The sequence below is a fragment of the Oncorhynchus masou genome, chromosome 31 (genome assembly GCF_036934945.1).
Source record: "Oncorhynchus masou masou isolate Uvic2021 chromosome 31, UVic_Omas_1.1, whole genome shotgun sequence".
Taxonomy (NCBI): domain Eukaryota; kingdom Metazoa; phylum Chordata; class Actinopteri; order Salmoniformes; family Salmonidae; genus Oncorhynchus; species Oncorhynchus masou.
In genome coordinates, this window is record NC_088242.1 from 94,218,647 (window position 1) to 94,236,045 (window position 17,399).

General features: G+C 42.6%; 1 protein-coding gene across 1 annotated transcript in view; it reads right to left on the reverse strand.

The window, feature by feature from the left end:
• Window positions 1–2,099: 2,099 nt before the first annotated feature.
• Window positions 2,100–17,399, reverse strand: part of LOC135525073 (WD repeat-containing protein 47-like) — a 42,828-nt gene continuing 27,528 nt past the window's right edge. The window contains exons 9-16 of the mRNA XM_064952831.1: window positions 11,344–11,574; window positions 11,042–11,099; window positions 9,602–9,759; window positions 8,758–8,927; window positions 8,339–8,509; window positions 6,130–6,261; window positions 5,519–5,737; window positions 2,100–3,650 (exon numbers count right to left, since the gene is read on the reverse strand). Coding sequence (XP_064808903.1) covers window positions 3,508–3,650; window positions 5,519–5,737; window positions 6,130–6,261; window positions 8,339–8,509; window positions 8,758–8,927; window positions 9,602–9,759; window positions 11,042–11,099; window positions 11,344–11,574 — 1,282 coding nt within the window. The 3' untranslated portion in view covers window positions 2,100–3,507. The remainder of the gene's footprint in view (window positions 3,651–5,518; window positions 5,738–6,129; window positions 6,262–8,338; window positions 8,510–8,757; window positions 8,928–9,601; window positions 9,760–11,041; window positions 11,100–11,343; window positions 11,575–17,399) is intronic.

A 17,399-nucleotide genomic window follows, 5' to 3' on the forward strand; every position in this document is an offset into this window, starting at 1 on the left:
TTCAGCTCAAAAAGTGGATTTCTACTGGTGTCGGGGCTCTTAAGTGTACCAACCTTTACTGCAAAGAAGAGAGACTTTGCACGTTTTTGAAAACAATAAGCAATAACTTTCAGGGTTGATGTTTCCTTGAGTGGATGGTCGGGGCCAGAACACAGGTATAAATCATTTGCACATTGACCGCAAGAATCCCAAACAGGTATAGTATTAGACAAAAACAGAATCATTCCAAACCTTGATTAGGCCTACGATGAAGTGTGATGTACCATCTCTTGGGCTAATCGCATCTAAGAACCATTTTGTCTTTCATGGTCACGCTATCGATCGAGCATTCTATTATTTCTAAACAATGGTATATCTATTGTTCTTCCTGTGTTTCTTCTCAAATAGCTTTCAATCAATGAACAACACGTATAGATAAAGGAGTTAGAAGTAAATTCATTGGGGTATTATATTGAATCGATCATGCTTTACATGTCACCATGTCACATCTTGAATATGTGATTGTGCTCACCACAATACGATTCTGGTAACGTGGAAAATGGACTAGTAAACCGCTCCCATTCAATCCCTATTGATACTACTGGTGGCTGCTTTTAGGGACCAACTCCCTCCATGCACATTTTTACCCGGCGTCATGCCATCGATCTACATTTTGTGGTATTTTATACAGACTGTGGCAACTGCCCCTGAGATGGTCTAGATTTGACAATCCAATGAGCCACAAATGCAAGCAAGATTACACACAATCACAAAATGGTGTTAGTAATTTTGTCTTGCTTGGTTATCTTGTTAATAGCTCTATTGTTGAGGGGTATGGAAAGCGGTTTTAACAAATACAGTGCCTTGCAAATGTATTCAGACCCCTTGGATTTCTTCACATTTTGTGTTACATACAAAGGATTAAAATTGATTTGTCTTCCCCCCCCCTCAATAATCTACACAAAATACTATGTAATATTAGAAGGGGGAAAAAATAGTTTAAGAAATAATACAAATGTAGTCGTTGCATACTGCATTCAGAAAGTATTCACAACCCTAGACTTTTTCAAAATGTTTTTACAAAGTGAGATTAAAATGGATTTGTCATTTTTTGTCAATGACCTACACAAAATACTCTGTCAAAGTAGAATTTTTATTACAACATTTGAAAAGAAATATAATAAATAACACTAATATATATATAGATTAGATAAGTATTCAACCCTGATTCAATACGTGTTAGAATCACATTTGGCAGTGATTACAGCCATATTCCTACACACAAATAAAGAAGCATATCATATCCCAATTTAGCCTAATCCAGGTTTGGAACTAATCTGTTCTTTGACAATTTTTTTGCAGTTTTACTTTAGTGCCTTTACATTTACATTTAAGTCATTTGGCAGACGCTCTTATCCAGAGCGACTTATTGCAAAATATATATATATATATATATATATATATATTCGGATTCTGTACAGACTTCCTTTTCACTCTGTCAATTAGGTTAGTATTGTGAAGTAACTACAATGTTGTTGATCCATCCTCAGTTTTCTATCACAGTCATTCAACTCAGTGACTGTTTTAAAGTTACTATTGGCCTCAAGGTGAAATTCTTGAGCGGTTTCCTTCCTCTCACGCAACTGAGTTAGGAAGGACACCTGTATCTTAGTAGTGACTGGGTGTATTGATACACCATCCAAAGTGTAATGAATAACTTCACCATGCTCAAAGGGATATTCAGTGTCTGCTTTTTAAAAATATTTCCCCATCTACCCATAGGTGTCCTTTGCCAGGCATTGGAAAACCTCCCTAGTCTTTGTGGTTGAAATTCACTGCTCGACTGAGGGACCTTACAGGTAATTATATGTGTGGGTTACAGAGATGAGGTAATTGTTTTAAGAAATCATGTTAAACACTATTACTGCACACAGTGTGAGTCCATGCAACCTATGTAACTTGTTAAGCACATGTTTACTCCTGAACTTATTTAGGCTTGCCATAAAACAAAGGGGTTGAATACTTATTGACTCAAGACATTTCAACTTTTAATATTTAATTCATTGGGCCAGTAGGGGGGGGGAACTACATGTAACCCATTTAAAATTCAGGCTGTAGCAACAAAACGTGTAAAAAAAAATAACATATTCAAGGGGTGTGAATACTTTCTGAAGGCAGTGTACATGTCATGTGACGAACTAACTGAACTGCAATCAATGCAAGAGAGAAAATTTGATGTCGTAGTTGCATTTAATTTATCTTTTAAGTACAACAAAAAAAAAAATCACTAACTATTATACCCTTGAAATACTTGTGCAGGGAAACTGACACACAGTCCTACTTTGACACAGCTAAGTGCTCCAAATGTGCAGTGTTGATACTCTCTTTAATACGCTACATGACAAAGTTCATTTCCACTAATATGTATTTCTATGCGTGTGTATAAAAACCTTTTAGCCTAGGCAAAGGCTTCACATTTTACAGTACAGTTAAAACCTACCCTCTGCCTATTCCCATGGTGTGATGATATTAGTGCCACCAAAAAAATGTATGGGGATTTAATTTCCGATAGCACTAACCTCGCTCCATATATTCCCATTCACAGATGGGCAAGTGTTTTTTTTCCATCAGTCATAATTGCTGTCCAAAAACAACCATTAAAAGGTCCATCTTTATCATTTACCATTCAAACAAGCTTCAGCCCAACTGAAATACTGTTCATTAAAATGTCATTAACAATTGTTACAATATTACATAAAAGATACCCCATTAAATATTTATACAATTCATTTACAAAAATCCACACGCAGATGAAATCCCAAACACAATCCTCCAACAACATATGATACAATTATCTTATACTTCAAGAACGCCATGTATTGCCAAGTTTGAGATCTTTGATAAGTGACATAAGTACTACCAACAACAATTTATGTCAAGATTATTTTAATTCTAAAACATTTTACAAGCTTGTTATTAAATAAGAACATGTCAAGATAAAGCTTTAGATATGAAGGCCTCCTTTCTTGCATCCATCTTGAAGCTGAAAATTTACACCGCACATTCAAAATTCAAAACTTTTACCCAAGGCACCATATGATTCACATAATGTGGTTTGAATGGACTAAATAAGGCATTCTGCATCCGTCAGAACAGCTAACTAAAAACTGGACGATATGAAAACAACAGGAGGGACTGTGGTGTGCTTTAAGCGAGTGTAGACTATGATGCATTTGATGAGTATATTATTTTCAACAGGACTATAGAGGTGTCGCCATATCATCACAGTCAAATGAAGGTGGTTTTGTATAGCTCTACTGTTAGCAAGAGCCATAGATGCTAAAGAATAAATGACACAGCATTACTATACATGTAGCACACACCTCTAAGAGCCTTGCGGAGGGGTATAGAGGCAGGTATGTCCAAGGATGTGGACTGTGTGTTGTGCTCGTTGTGGTGGCCAGTGTTCCCAGTAACACCAGATTTAAGAGCTGTGGTTTCCAGTGTTCCCAGTGCCAGCCAGCAGTGTCATGGACACTGGGCCCAGAGTTTGACTGTCCTGTCTGCGGAGGAGGACAGGAAGGAAAGGTCGTGCGTGTGCCACCGACATTGGATGACCTTGTCCCCGTGCTCCGCCGCCACCGTCAGAGGAAGCTGCTTCGTCAGGTCACCTGGTGATTCATTAACACACACACACACACACACACACCATGAGGCACGTGGCCACACGAACTGTAGGGCTACATCACCATTCTTCACTCATCTCCACTCATGTCCTGAAGTGTGCACTAACACATGCCCCGTCATCTATTTGAAAGCCTTCACCTGGGGAGTTTGCACCCTTGTCAAATCCATGAGAATGAGTGGGAAAGTGCGCACACTTCAGTGCACACTCCAGAGCCATGTAGAGACCGGGGGGGGGTAGTCAGGATGATGGTGATGTCAACATCTGACTACATGAGCAAAGCAGTCAAGACAAAAAAACCTACAAGTAAACCAAACAAAGTTCTTCACAATAGAGAAAGCTGTTGTGTTACACAGTATATAAAGCACTTGTGTGTTCGCGGACCAGGTGTTACCTTGTTGGGTTTGTGTGTGCGCGAGCGGACTAGACGGTACCTTGTTCGGTTTGTGTGTGAGCGAGCGGACTAGACGGTACCTTGTTGGGTTTGTGTGTGAGCGAGCGGACTAGACGGTACCTTGTTGGGTTTGTGTGTGAGCGAGCGGACTAGACGGTACCTTGTTGGGTTTGTGTGTGAGCGAGCTGACTAGACGGTACCTTGTTCGGTTTGTGTGTGAGCGAGCGGACTTTGTGTGTGCGCGAGACGGTACCTTGTTGGGTTTGTGTGTGCGCGAGCGGACTAGACGGTACCTTGTTCGGTTTGTGTGTGAGCGAGCGGACTAGACGGTACCTTGTTGGGTTTGTGTGTGAGCGAGCGGACTAGACGGTACCTTGTTCGGTTTGTGTGTGAGCGAGCGGACTAGACGGTACCTTGTTGGGTTTGTTTGTGCGCGCGGACCAGGCGGTACCTTGTTGGGTTTGTGTGTGCGCGAGGGGACCAGGCTGTACCTTGTTGGGTTTGTGTGTGCACGCAGACCAGGCGGTACCTTGTTGAGTTTGTGTGTGCGCGAGCGGACCAGACGGTACCTTGTTGGGTTTGTGTGTGCGTGAGTGGACCAGGCCGTACCTTGATGGGTTTGTGTGTGCACGCAGACCAGGCAATACCTTGTTGGGTTTGTGTGTGCGCGAGCGGACCAGGCGGTACCTTGTTGGGTTTGTGTGTGCACGGACCAGGCGGTACCTTGTTGGGTTTGTGTGTGCGTGAGCGGACCAGGCGGTACCTTGTTGGGTTTGTGTGTGCGTGAGCGGACCAGGCGGTACCTTGTTGAGTTTGTGTGTGCGTGAGCGGACCAGGCCGTACCTTGATGGGTTTGTGTGTGCACGGACCAGGCAGTACCTTGTTGGGTTTGTGTGTGCGTGAGCGGACCAGGCGGTACCTTGTTGAGTTTGTGTGTGCGTGAGCGGACCAGGCCGTACCTTGATGGGTTTGTGTGTGCACGCAGACCAGGCGGTACCTTGTTGAGTTTGTGTGTGCGCGAGCGGACCAGGTGTTACCTTGTTGGGTTTGTGTGTGCGCGAGCGGACCAGACGGTACCTTGTTGGGTTTGTGTGTGCGCGAGCGGACCAGACGGTACCTTGTTGGGTTTGTGTGTGCACGGACCAGGCGGTACCTTGTTGGGTTTGTGTGTGCGTGAGCGGACCAGGCGGTACCTTGTTGGGTTTGTGTGTGCGTGAGCGGACCAGGCGGTACCTTGTTGAGTTTGTGTGTGCGTGAGCGGACCAGGCCGTACCTTGATGGGTTTGTGTGTGCACGCAGACCAGGCGGTACCTTGTTGAGTTTGTGTGTGCGCGAGCGGACCAGGTGTTACCTTGTTGGGTTTGTGTGTGCGCGAGCGGACGGTACCTTGTTGAGTTTGTGTGTGCACGGACCAGGCGGTACCTTGTTGGGTTTGTGTGTGCGCGCGGACCAGGCGGTACCTTGCAGGTCAGTGATGATGACTTTGTTGTCGTAGGAACCCGTGAGCAGATAGTGTGCCCCGGGAGAGAAACGGACAGAGCGCAGGTCGCTGGTGTGTGGGCGGTACGTCTGCACCATCCGGCCTCCTCTGATGTCATAGAGCATGCAGCTGCAGTCCTCTTGTCCCGTTGCCAAGAGACGAGCGCTGGGGTCAACAGCTACCGAGGCCACTGCACTGCCTGAGAACAAACAATAAAGGTCTGTCCAGTAGGGCACGACGTAGCAAAACACTTTGCAACAGGAAACACAAATGTATGTTCTTATTGGACAAGTTCTGTTATAAGCTCAACATCTTCACCCTATTGAACTCAACCCATTTGTAACATCTAAGGCTAAGGTGAATGTTAGTCCACTGACAAGACTATCAGTGCCCCCTTGTGGGTAAACTGTATCATTACACAGACATATTTTCCAGCCTTCGGCTCAGTCTTGCCCGGGGTAGATGAAGAAGACTGGGCAGAAACAGAGTTTTAAAACGGATGCTTATCACCATGTCATCTCCAACTCTTATCCAGTCGGCCCAGTTGCCTGGTGTGCCAGTCATATTGACAGGGGCTAGCAGAATGCCTACCAGAGCCATGCAGGGCTGTCCCCACCACCCTCACACAGCTGGGGACTCTCAGGTCCCAGAAGCGGACAGTCTTATCCTGGGAGCCTGTGGCGATCATCCAGCCACCCCACGTGTACAGAGACAGGATGTGGCCTGGGAGAAGGACACATGGATACAGTATAAAAGGTAATTCATTAACAATATGACGTCATGTGTTTTGAAGGACTCACTGTTGCTATATATGACAACTGAAATGCTGAATTGTTTCAATGAGCACTTTGTATCATCTGGTAGGCTGTTTGATTCAGTGTCCTCTGTCTCTGTACAACCCTGTGTGGATAAACCAGTGAGAGCTGGTCAAACTTTTAACTTTTTGCCATTCTCAGTGCAGGAGGTACATAAAGCCCTGAAATCCTTAAATCAGAGAAAGCCTGCAGGTCCTGATCATTTGGATCCCTGCTTTTTAAATCTGGCAGCTGATTTCATAGCTGATCCACTTACATCTCTGTTCAATCTAACCCTGGAATGTAATGGAATTCCAAAGTTCTGGAAATCAGCATTTGTCCTACCCCTTTTAAAAAGGGGGAGATCCAACTCTTATATAATTATAGGCAAATCTCAAAGCTGTCACTCCTGGTAAAAATACCTGAAACCCTTGTAAGTGAACAGCTAAAATAGTTTTTTTTATTTACTAACTATTTTATCAATGTACCAATCGGGCTTCAGGAAGAAGCATAGCACAATTACAGCAGCCATGAAGGTTTTAAATATCACTGAAGCCATTGACAAAAAAGAGCACTGTGTCTCACTTTTTATTGATCTCTCTAAGGCTTTGATACAGTTGATCATGCTATACTAAGGCAGAGATCATCGAGTGTAGGTCTTTCGGAGCATGCAGTTGCATGGTTTGCTAACTATCTGTCTGATAGAACTCAGTGCACTCAAGTTGATGGGCTTATGTCTGTTAAATTGTCTGTCTTGAATGGTGTGCCACAAGGCTCTGTACTTGGTCCCCTCTTATTCACTATATATATAAATGATTTAGACAAAATGTCCAAAATGCACAACTTCATTTTTATGCTGATGATACTGTTAATTACTGTTGTGCCTCGTCTCTTACAAAAGCTTTCCAGAACATGCAAACTGCTTTTTATACTGTTCAACATACCTTGTGTCAATTGAAGTTATCCTCAATACTGACAAAACTAAACTAATGGTGTTTTCTAATGCAAGAAATAGACCTCTGAACCTTTCACCTATTACTCCCTGTCAGGCAAGGGGATTGAGGTTGTAACCTCATAAATATCTTGGAATTTTAATTGATGACAGTCTCTCTTTTAAATTGCATATTCAACAACTTACAAAAAAATTTAAGCTGAAATTCTGATTTTATTTTAGGAATAAGCCCTGTTTTTCTTTTGAAGCCAGAAGGAGGCTAATATCAGCTACATTTATGCCTTTACTAGACTATGGGGATATTTTATATATGAATGCTTCCACTCAGTGTTTGAGATCAATTGACACCCTTTATTTATTTTAAACTGCAAAACCCTTACGCACCACTGCACTTTGTATACCAGGGTTGGCTGTCCTTCTCTCATCACTCGTAGGCTCAGTCACTGGTATACTTTTATTTACAAAGCCTTTTTATTTGTGCATTTTTATTGTTCAGAAATGTGGTGGGTCGTCTCTTCGTTCGCTGGACTTTATCCTGCTAACTGTTCCAAATGTCCCAACTGAGTTTGGCAAAAGGGCTTTTATGTCCTCTGCGCCATCGTCTTGGAACGCCTTACAAAATACTTTTAAACTGGAAGAACTTGTTTTCCCCCGATTGGTGTTTTTAAATCACTGATGAAGGATTTTGAGGATGATTCCCTGGCCTGTCAATGTTTTTAATTTGCTGTTTAATACTCCTGTGAATTCAAATGGTTTTTACTAGATTACTTGTAGTTTTTCATGTTCTCTGTCTGTAATTTGTTTGTAATGACTTGGTGCTGCCTATCTTGGCCAGGGCGCTCTTGAAAAAGAGATTTTAATCTCAATGAGCCCTTCCTGGTTAACTAAAGGTTAAGTAAAATAAATACAAATTGGATACTGTCTAAATGAAAGCATTTGGAATTTGATTAGTCTGATATTATGACATTATAATCTCTCTGGTTAAGTGAAAATAGTTAAGTGCTTGTTCAAGTGGACTGTGTGTGTTTGTACACACACACACACACACACACACCTGTATGCCCACTGAGAGCGTGCAGCCCCTGTCCTCTCTGGCAGTCAGTGGTGTAGATGTTACAGTCTCCGGCTCCGGCGCTGATCAGGATGGACCCTCCACTCTCAGGACCCTCCATGAACGCCAGGTCTCTGATGGTGCCGTCATGCATACTGAACTCCAGGTCTGGCCCTGCACACACACACACACCCTCAGTCAAAACGGCAGGCAGTGTAGCCTAGTTGTTAGATTTGTTAATCGAAACCCCCGAGCTAACAAGGTAAAAATCTGTCGTTCTGCCCCTGAACAAGGCAGTTAACCCACTGTTCCTAGGCAGTCTTTGAAAATAAGAATTTGTTCATAACTGTCTTGCCTAGTTAAATAGAGGTTAATAAATATATATTTTTTAAAGATGAAAAATAACACACACACACACACACCTGTGGCATTGCAGGTTTCTGCGTTGAAGGGCAGCACTTTGACATATTTATCATTGGAGCCTGTGGCCAGCAGTTGTCCACAGTGACTCCAGGCCACACAGTAGATGGAACCCTTGTGATGCTTGTTCCTTCTGAAGCGCACCACCGGCTGCTTGACTGGGTCTGACCCACTAGAGGGAGACAAATCAACGGGAGAAAACATACAACAATTAAACAGCCAATAGGCTTCAGAAAGCTTAATCTGTTTTTGCATAAAACCTGTTTTTTTCCAAACACCGTTGGTCTTTGAGAGAAACCGTAAGTAGCAGGCATTTGTTCCAGCCCAGCACCAAATCTGTGAATCAGGCATGTCAACACGAGGCTGGACCAAACACCTGCACACCCTGTAGTTCTCCAGGACCAGAGGTTTGTGGCCACACACTGTAGTTCTCTAGGACCAGGGGTTTGTGGCCACAGCCTGTAGTTCTCTAGGACCAGGGGTTTGTGGCCACACCCTGTAGTTCTCCAGGACCAGGGGTTTGTGGCCACACCCTGTAGTTCTCCAGGACCAGGGGTTTGTGGCCACACCCTGTAGTTCTCTAGGACCAGGGGTTTGTGGCCACACCCTGTAGTTCTCTAGGACCAGGGGTTTGTGGCCACACCCTGTAGTTCTCTAGGACCAGGGGTTTGTGGCCACACCCTGTAGTTCTCCAGGACCAGAGGTTTGTGGCCACACCCTGTAGTTCTCCAGGACCAGGGGTTTGTGGCCACACCCTGTAGTTCTCCAGGACCAGGGGTTTGTGGCCATTTGGGGTAGAAACTTTTGTTAGTTTTGGGACCGGTCTGAGTACAGGAAGTTCGTTACCTTGTGTTGAGGGAGTCTGGGTAAGCACAGACGCGCAGGGTTTTGGAGTTGGAGCCCACGGCGTACAGCGCCCCCGTGGGGTGAAAGGCCACAGCGCGCAACGCCTGCGTGTCCTCCAGACTGTTCACTGCCACAAACTGGGCCTTGGACTTCTCCATCTGAACACAGATTCATTATGAATCAAATTGATTTTTAAAGCCTTTTTATACAATGCCTTCAAAGTATTCATACCACATTTTGTTGTGTTACAGACTTAATTCAAAATGGATTACATGTATTTTCTCACACTCATCTACACACAATATCCCATGTTTTAAGGAATTTTAGCAAATTTATTGAACATACAGAAATATCTAATTTACATAAGTATTCACACCCCCGAGTCAATACTTTGTAGGAGCAACGTTCACAGAGATTACAGCTTTGAGCCTTTCAGGGTAAATCTCTAAGAGATTTCCACACCTGGATTGTACAGCATTGGCCCATTATTATTTTCAAAATTCTTCAACCTGGTCAAATTGGTTGTTGATCACTGTTGTTGATCACTGCTAGACAACCAATCAGGTCCTTCCATAGATTTTCAAGCAGATTTATGTCAAAAGTGTAACTCAGCCACTCAGGACCATTCGCCATCTTCTTGGTAAGCAACTCCAGTGTTGATTTGTCCTTGTGGTTTAGGTTATTGTCCTGCTGAAAGGTGAATTCATCTCCCAGTGTCTGGTGGAAAGCAGATTGAACCAGGTTTTCCTCTAGGATTTTGCCTGTGTTTAACTCCATTCAGTTAATTTTTTCTCCTGAAAAACTCCCCAGTCCTTAACAATTACAAGCATACCCATGACATGATGCAGCCACCACTATGCTTGAAAATATGGAGAATGGTACTCAGTAATGTGCTGTTTTGGATTTGCCCCAAACAAACACAAAAAAAAGTTAAATCGCTTCCCACATTTTTTGCAGTATTACTTTAGTGCCTGGTTGCAAACAGGATGCGCATTGTGGGATATTGTGTTCTGTACAGACTTCCTTCCTCAGTTTTCTCCTATCACAGCCATTAAACTCTAACTGATTTAAAGTCACCATTGGCCTCATAGTGACATTTTTGAGCGTTTTCCTTCCTCTCCATCCAAAGTGTAATTAATAACTTCACCGTGCTCAAAGGGATCTACCAAAGCTACCCTTCTTAGCAAGGCATTGGAAAACCTCCCTGGTATTTGTGGTTGAATGTGTCTTTGAAATTCACTGCTGTAACACAAAATGTAGAAAAAAAGTCAGTGTGAATACATTCTGAAGGCACTTTTATAAGTAAGTCATTGTCACAAAGTTATTCTCAGTAACCTGGACTATACTACAAAGAGCAGGCAGTAGGAGTGAGTGGACAAACTCCCTACGATGAAGATACCTAGAGAAGACCCAGGTTCCACTCGGGGGTTAGTCTCTCACCTTCTGAGAATTGTTGCGCATCGGGGAGCCGTCTGAATCATCCCGAAGCAGAGTGTTTCTTTGATCACCGAGGGAATCAAAACACACAAGAGTTATTATGTTATTGTGTACCAGTGGACGTACTTCAAATCCTCCCAAACAAGGGGACAATAGTGTCTGTATATTGTTTAGAACAGTGGTTCCCAAACGTTCCACCCCTAGTGACCACAAGGAAAACCTTGAGGGTCCCGGTGGATCCTAGTATGTTCCTTAACCACAGGAAGCATTTTAGGAAAAAAAAAAGATTCTTCGTGACCTCTCACCTCTGAGTGTTCTGGACGGGGGACTCGTTGAAGGAGGGCATGCCCTGAGACCCTGCCATAAGAGGGGTGCTGCTGACCCCCCCCGGCTTGTCCCTGAGACGGCCTGTCTCTTGGGTGTGGGTACTAGAGTTGGGTCCAGGGGTCCCGTTACACTGCTGGCTCACAGACTGGACCCCTCCCTCTCCCACATTGTCCATTCCCACGTTCATCTCCTCCAGCTTCTGGATTGACCTACACACACACACACACACACACACACACACACACACACACACACACACACACACACACACACACACACACACACACACACACACACACACACACACACACACACACACACACACACACACACACACACACACACACACACACACACAATTGGAGTCAATGAAGCAGCTGAGAGATTATACATTATTCCACACTAACTGAAACACAAGCTCATTTAACTACTGTGAGACAAATAAATTACTATTTTAGATCCATAACCCCCCCCCCCCCCCCTTTTATTTATTTTTTAACACAAATGGTAATTGGGCAAATGTATTTTTTGAGCGTGTCAAAACCTAATCTACGAATAAAATGATGAGAAGAATGACGGATGTTTTCTGTAAGTCTTCACAAGGTTTTCACACACTGTTGCTGGTATTTTGGCCCATTCCTCCATGCAGATCTCCTCTAGAGCAGTGATGTTTTGGGACTGTTGCTGGGCAACACGGACTTTCAACTCCCTCCAAAGATGTTCTATGGGGTTGAGATCTGGAGACTGGCTAGGCCACTCCAGGACCTTGACATGCTTCTTACGAAGCCACTCCTTCGTTTTGCGGGGGCGGTAAGTTTGGGATCATTGTCATGCTGAAAGACCCAGTCACGTTTCATCTTCAATGCCCTTGCTGATGGAAGGAGGTTTTCACTCAAAATCTCACGATACATGGCCCCATTCATTCTTTCCTTTACATGGATCAGTCGTCCTGGTCCCTTTGCATAAAAACAGCCCCAAAGCATGATGTTTCCACCCCCATGCTTCACAGTAGGTATGGTGTTCTTTGGATGCAACTCGTCTTTGTCCTCCAAACACGTTGAGTTTTACCAAAAAGTTCTATTTTGGTTTCATCTGAACATATGACATTCTCCCAATCTTCTTCTGGATCATCACGTCTGGCACTGCAGGATTTGAGTCCCTGGCGGTGTAGTGTGTTACTGATGGTAGGCTTTGTTACTTTGGTCCCAGCTCTCTGCAGGTCATTCACTAGGTCCCCACGTGTGGTTCTGGGATTTTTGCTCACAGTCCTTGTGATAATTTTGACCCCACGGGGTGAGATCTTGCGTGGAGCCCCAGATCAAGGGAGATTATCAGTGGTCTTGTATGTCTTCCATTTCCTAATAATTGCTCCCACAGTTGATTTATTCAAACCAAGCTGCTTACCTATTGCAGATTCAGTCTTCCCAGCCTGGTGCAGGTCTACAATTTTGTTTCTGGTGTCCTTTGACAGCTCTTTGGTCTTGGCCATAGTGGAGTTTGGAGTGTGACTAAGGTTGTGGACAGGTGTCTTTTATACTGATAACAAGTTCAAACAGGTGCCGTTAATACAGGTAACGAGTGGAGGACAGAGGAGCCTCTTAAAGAAGAAGTTACAGGTCTGTGAGAGCCAGAAATCTTGCTTGTTTGAAGGTGACCAAATACTTATTTTCCACCATAATTTGCAAATAAATAAATAAAAAATCCTACAATGTGATTTTCTGGATTTTTTCCCTCATTTTGTCTGTCATAGTTGAAGTGTACCTATGATGAAAATTACAGGCCTCTCTCATCTTTTTAAGTGGGAGAACTTGCACAATTGGTGGCTGACTAAATACTTGTTTGCCCCACTGTATATGATAGAGTAGGATTGGACTACGATCTTCAGCCAGAGTTGAACGTTTAGTCTTTCAAGCCTCCGACAGTAAAGATGGGAGCCACATAGCTGGAGCAGAGGGAAGAGGTGATATAATGACAGGTGAAATAATGTTTGTGATTGATGGACAGAGGATGAAAGAATGTATCTGTAATGGAAGGAAGGACTAATTTAGGTTAGAGGGGTTATTGGCTAGATAAGCAGGAGGTTGAAGTGGTGGACGCTGGGACCGAGACTGTTAAATAGCCATTACTAGCCAGCTACCACCCGGTTACTCAACTGTGCACTTTAGAGACTGCTGCCCTATGTACATAGTCATTGAACACTGGTAATTTTCATAATAACCAAAACAGTAAAAATAAAAATAAATTAATACAATATTAGAACAAGCAATGTCAGAGTCCGGATAGATAGAGATCTATATATACAGTTGAAGTCAGAAGTTTACATACCTTAGCCAAATACATTTAAACTCATTTTTTCACAATTCCTGACATTTAATCCAAGTAAAAATCCCCTGTCTTAGGTCAGTAAGGATCACCATTATATTTTAAGAATGTGAAATGTCAGAGTAATAGTGGAGAGAATTATTTCTTTCATCACGTTCCCAGTGGGTCAGAAGTTTACATACACTCAATTAGTATTTGGTAGCATTGCCTTTAAATTGTTTAACTTGGGTCAAATGTTTTGGGTAGCCTTCCACAAGCTTCCCACAATAAGTTGGGTGAATTTTGGCCCATTTCTCCTGACAGAGCTGATGTAACTGAGTCAGGTTTGTAGGCCTCCTTGCTCGCACATGCTTTTTCAGTTCTGACCACCAATTTTGCCACCCCCGTGCTTCATGGTTGGGATGGTGTTCTTCGGCTTTCAAGCCTCCCCCTTTTTCCTTCAAACATAACGATGGTCATTATGGCAAACAGTTCCATTTTTGTTTAATAAGGCCAGAGAACATTTCTCCAAAAAGTAAAATCTTTGTCTCCATGTGCAGTTGCAAACCGTAGTCAGGCTTTGTTATGGTGGTTTTGGAGCAGTGGCTTCTTCCTTGCTGAGCGGCCTTTTAGGTTATGTCGATATAGGACTCGTTTTACTGCGGATATAGATAATTTTGTACCTGTTTCCTGCAGCATCTTCACAAGGTCCTTTGCTGTTTTTCTGGGATTGATTTGCCCTTTTCGCACCAAAGTACGTTTATCTCTAGGAGACAGAACGCGTCTCCTTCCTGAGCGGTATGACGGCTGCGTGGTCCCATGGTGTATATACTTCCTTCAGGCGTTTGGAAATTGCTCCCAAGGATGAACCATTCAGTGGTCTGAATACTTTCAGAATGCACTGTGTGTGTGTGTAATTATAGATATATATATATATATAGCCTTACAGCCTTATTCTAAAATTGATTCATTTGTATTTTTTCCTCATCTAAAACACAATACCCCATAATGACAAAGCAAAAACAGGTTGTAATTTTTGCAACAAAAAAACAACTGATATCATATTGACATAAGTATTCAGAACTTTGTTGAAGCCCTTTGGCACTGATTACAGCCTTGAGTCTTCTTGGGTATGACGCTACAAGCTTGGCACACCTGTATTTTGGTAGGTTCTCCCATTGTTCTCTGCAGATGTATAGGTAGGCTACTTCTCTGTATACATCAATGATGTCGCTCTTGCTGGTGGTGCTTCTTTGATCCACCTCTACACAGAAGTCACCATTCTGTATATTTCTGGCCTTTTGTTGGACATTGTGTTAACAAACCTCCAGATGAGATTCAATGCCATACAACTCTCCTTCCGTGGCCTCCAACTGCTCTTAAATACAAGTAAAACTAAATGCATGCTCTTCAACCGATCGCTGCCCGCACCTGCCCGCCCGTCCACCATCACTACTCTGGACGGTTCTGACTTAGAATATGTGGACAACAACAAATACCTAGGTGTCTGGTTCGACTGTAAACTCTCCTTCCAGACTCACATCAAACATCTCCAATTCAAAATTAAATCTAGAATCGGCTTCCTATTTCACAACAAAGCATCCTTCACTCATGCATACCCTTGTAAAACTGACCATTCTACCGATCCTCGACTTCAGCGATGTCATTTACAAAATAGCCTCCAACACTCTACTGAGCAAATTGGATGCAGTCTATCACAGTGCCATCCATTTTGTCACCAAATCCCCATATACTACCCACCACTGCGACCTGTATGATCTTGTTGGCAGGCCCTTGCTTCATACTCGTCGCCAAACCCACTGGCTACAGGTCATCTACAAGTCTCTGCTAGGTAAAGCCCCGCATTATCTCAGCTCACTGGTTACCATAGCAGCACCCACCCGTAGCACGGCTCCAGCAGGTATATTTCACTGGTCACCCCCAAAGCCAATTCTTCCTTTAGCCGCCTCTCCTTCCAGTTCTCTGCTGCCAATGACTGGAACGAACTGCAAAAATCACTGAAGCTGGAGACTCATATCTCCCTCACTAGCTATAAGCACCAGCTGTCAGAGCAGCTCACAGATGACTGCACCTGTACATTGCTCATCTGTAAATAGCCCATCCAGCTACCTCATCCCCATACTGTATTTATTTATCTTGCTCCTTTGCACCCCAGTATCTCTACTTGCACATTCATCTTCTGCACATTTGCAGTTGCAAATGAGAACTTGTTCTCAACTAGCCTACCTGGTTAAATAAAGGTGAAATAAATATATATATATATATATATATATATATATATATATATATATTTATTTTAAAGCTCCTCTCACAAGCTCTGTCAGGTTTGTAATCGTTCCTGTTATGCAATTGTTTCTAGTCACCACCAGATGGCAGTAAATAGCCACAAGCTCATTATTTTTTTTATTTTACTCTTCATCACGACCTCATGTTAACTCAATAACACATGTTTTGTTTTATTTACTACAGAGTGGTCAGTTAGTAGTGCTGATGTTGTGATTTGAGTTGGGAGGAGCAGAGGTTTGGGACCTACTGGTTAACAAACACTTCTCATTCGTATTACTACACAATTCCAGCCTAATGACTATTGTTTTACTGTTGGCTGTTTGGGAATCTACTACTAAGCAGTGTGGTAACTACGCAATTGTGTTTATGCTAACATTGTTTAATTGATATCACAATATGTAATACAATTTATTTATAAATTGTAGCCGCAATCATTTCTGAAGCAACAACAACAATCTGTTGCTAGAGAATTCAAATTCATAAATGGAGCTGTGGATCAAAGATCAGGACATAGGATCAGGATATATATTTAAAAAAAGTTACAGACCAAATAATTTTCAAACTCAAATAATGAAATATTCTTTCAAAACAGACAACATGTTCGCTAAATCGTTATCTTGCAAAGCATGTAAACATTTTCATCTCACTATTAGTTCATTCGGAAAGATTCAGACCCCCCATCAATCTACACACAATACCCCATAATGACAAAGCAAAAACTGTATTTTAGAAATATACACTACCATTCAAAAGTTTGTGCTCACTTAGAAGTGTCCTTGTTTTAGAAAGAAATGCACATTTTTTTGTCAATTACAATAACATCAAATTGATCAGATACAGTGTAGACAGTGTTAATGTTGTAAATTAATTTTGTAGCTGGAAACGGCTGATTTTTTATGGAATATCTGTACGGAGGCCCATTATCAGCAACCATCACTCCTGTGTTCCAATGGCACGTTGTGTTAACTAATCCAAGTTTATCATTTTAAAAGGCTAATTGATCTTTAGAAAACCATTTTTGGTTACTACATGATTCCATATGTGTTACTGCATAGTTTTGATCTCTTCACTATTATTCTACAATGGGAAAAAATAGTAAAAATAAAGAAAAACCCTTGAATGAGTAGGTGTGTCCAATCGTTTGACTGGTGCTGTATGTCTATTTCGAATATTACTTGTTCTGAAATATCTTATGTATTTATATTTGACTCATTATTAATTTATATTTTAGTCATTTAGCAGACGATCCTATAGATCCAGAGCGACTTACAGGATCAATTAGGGTGAAGTGCCTTGCTCAAGGGCACATCAGATTTTTCACCTAGTCAGCTCAGGGATTCGAACCAGTGACCTTTCAGTTACTGGCCCAGCGCTCTTAACCACTAATTAGTGGACCATAAGATGTAGAAACTTCTCAGTGAGGTTG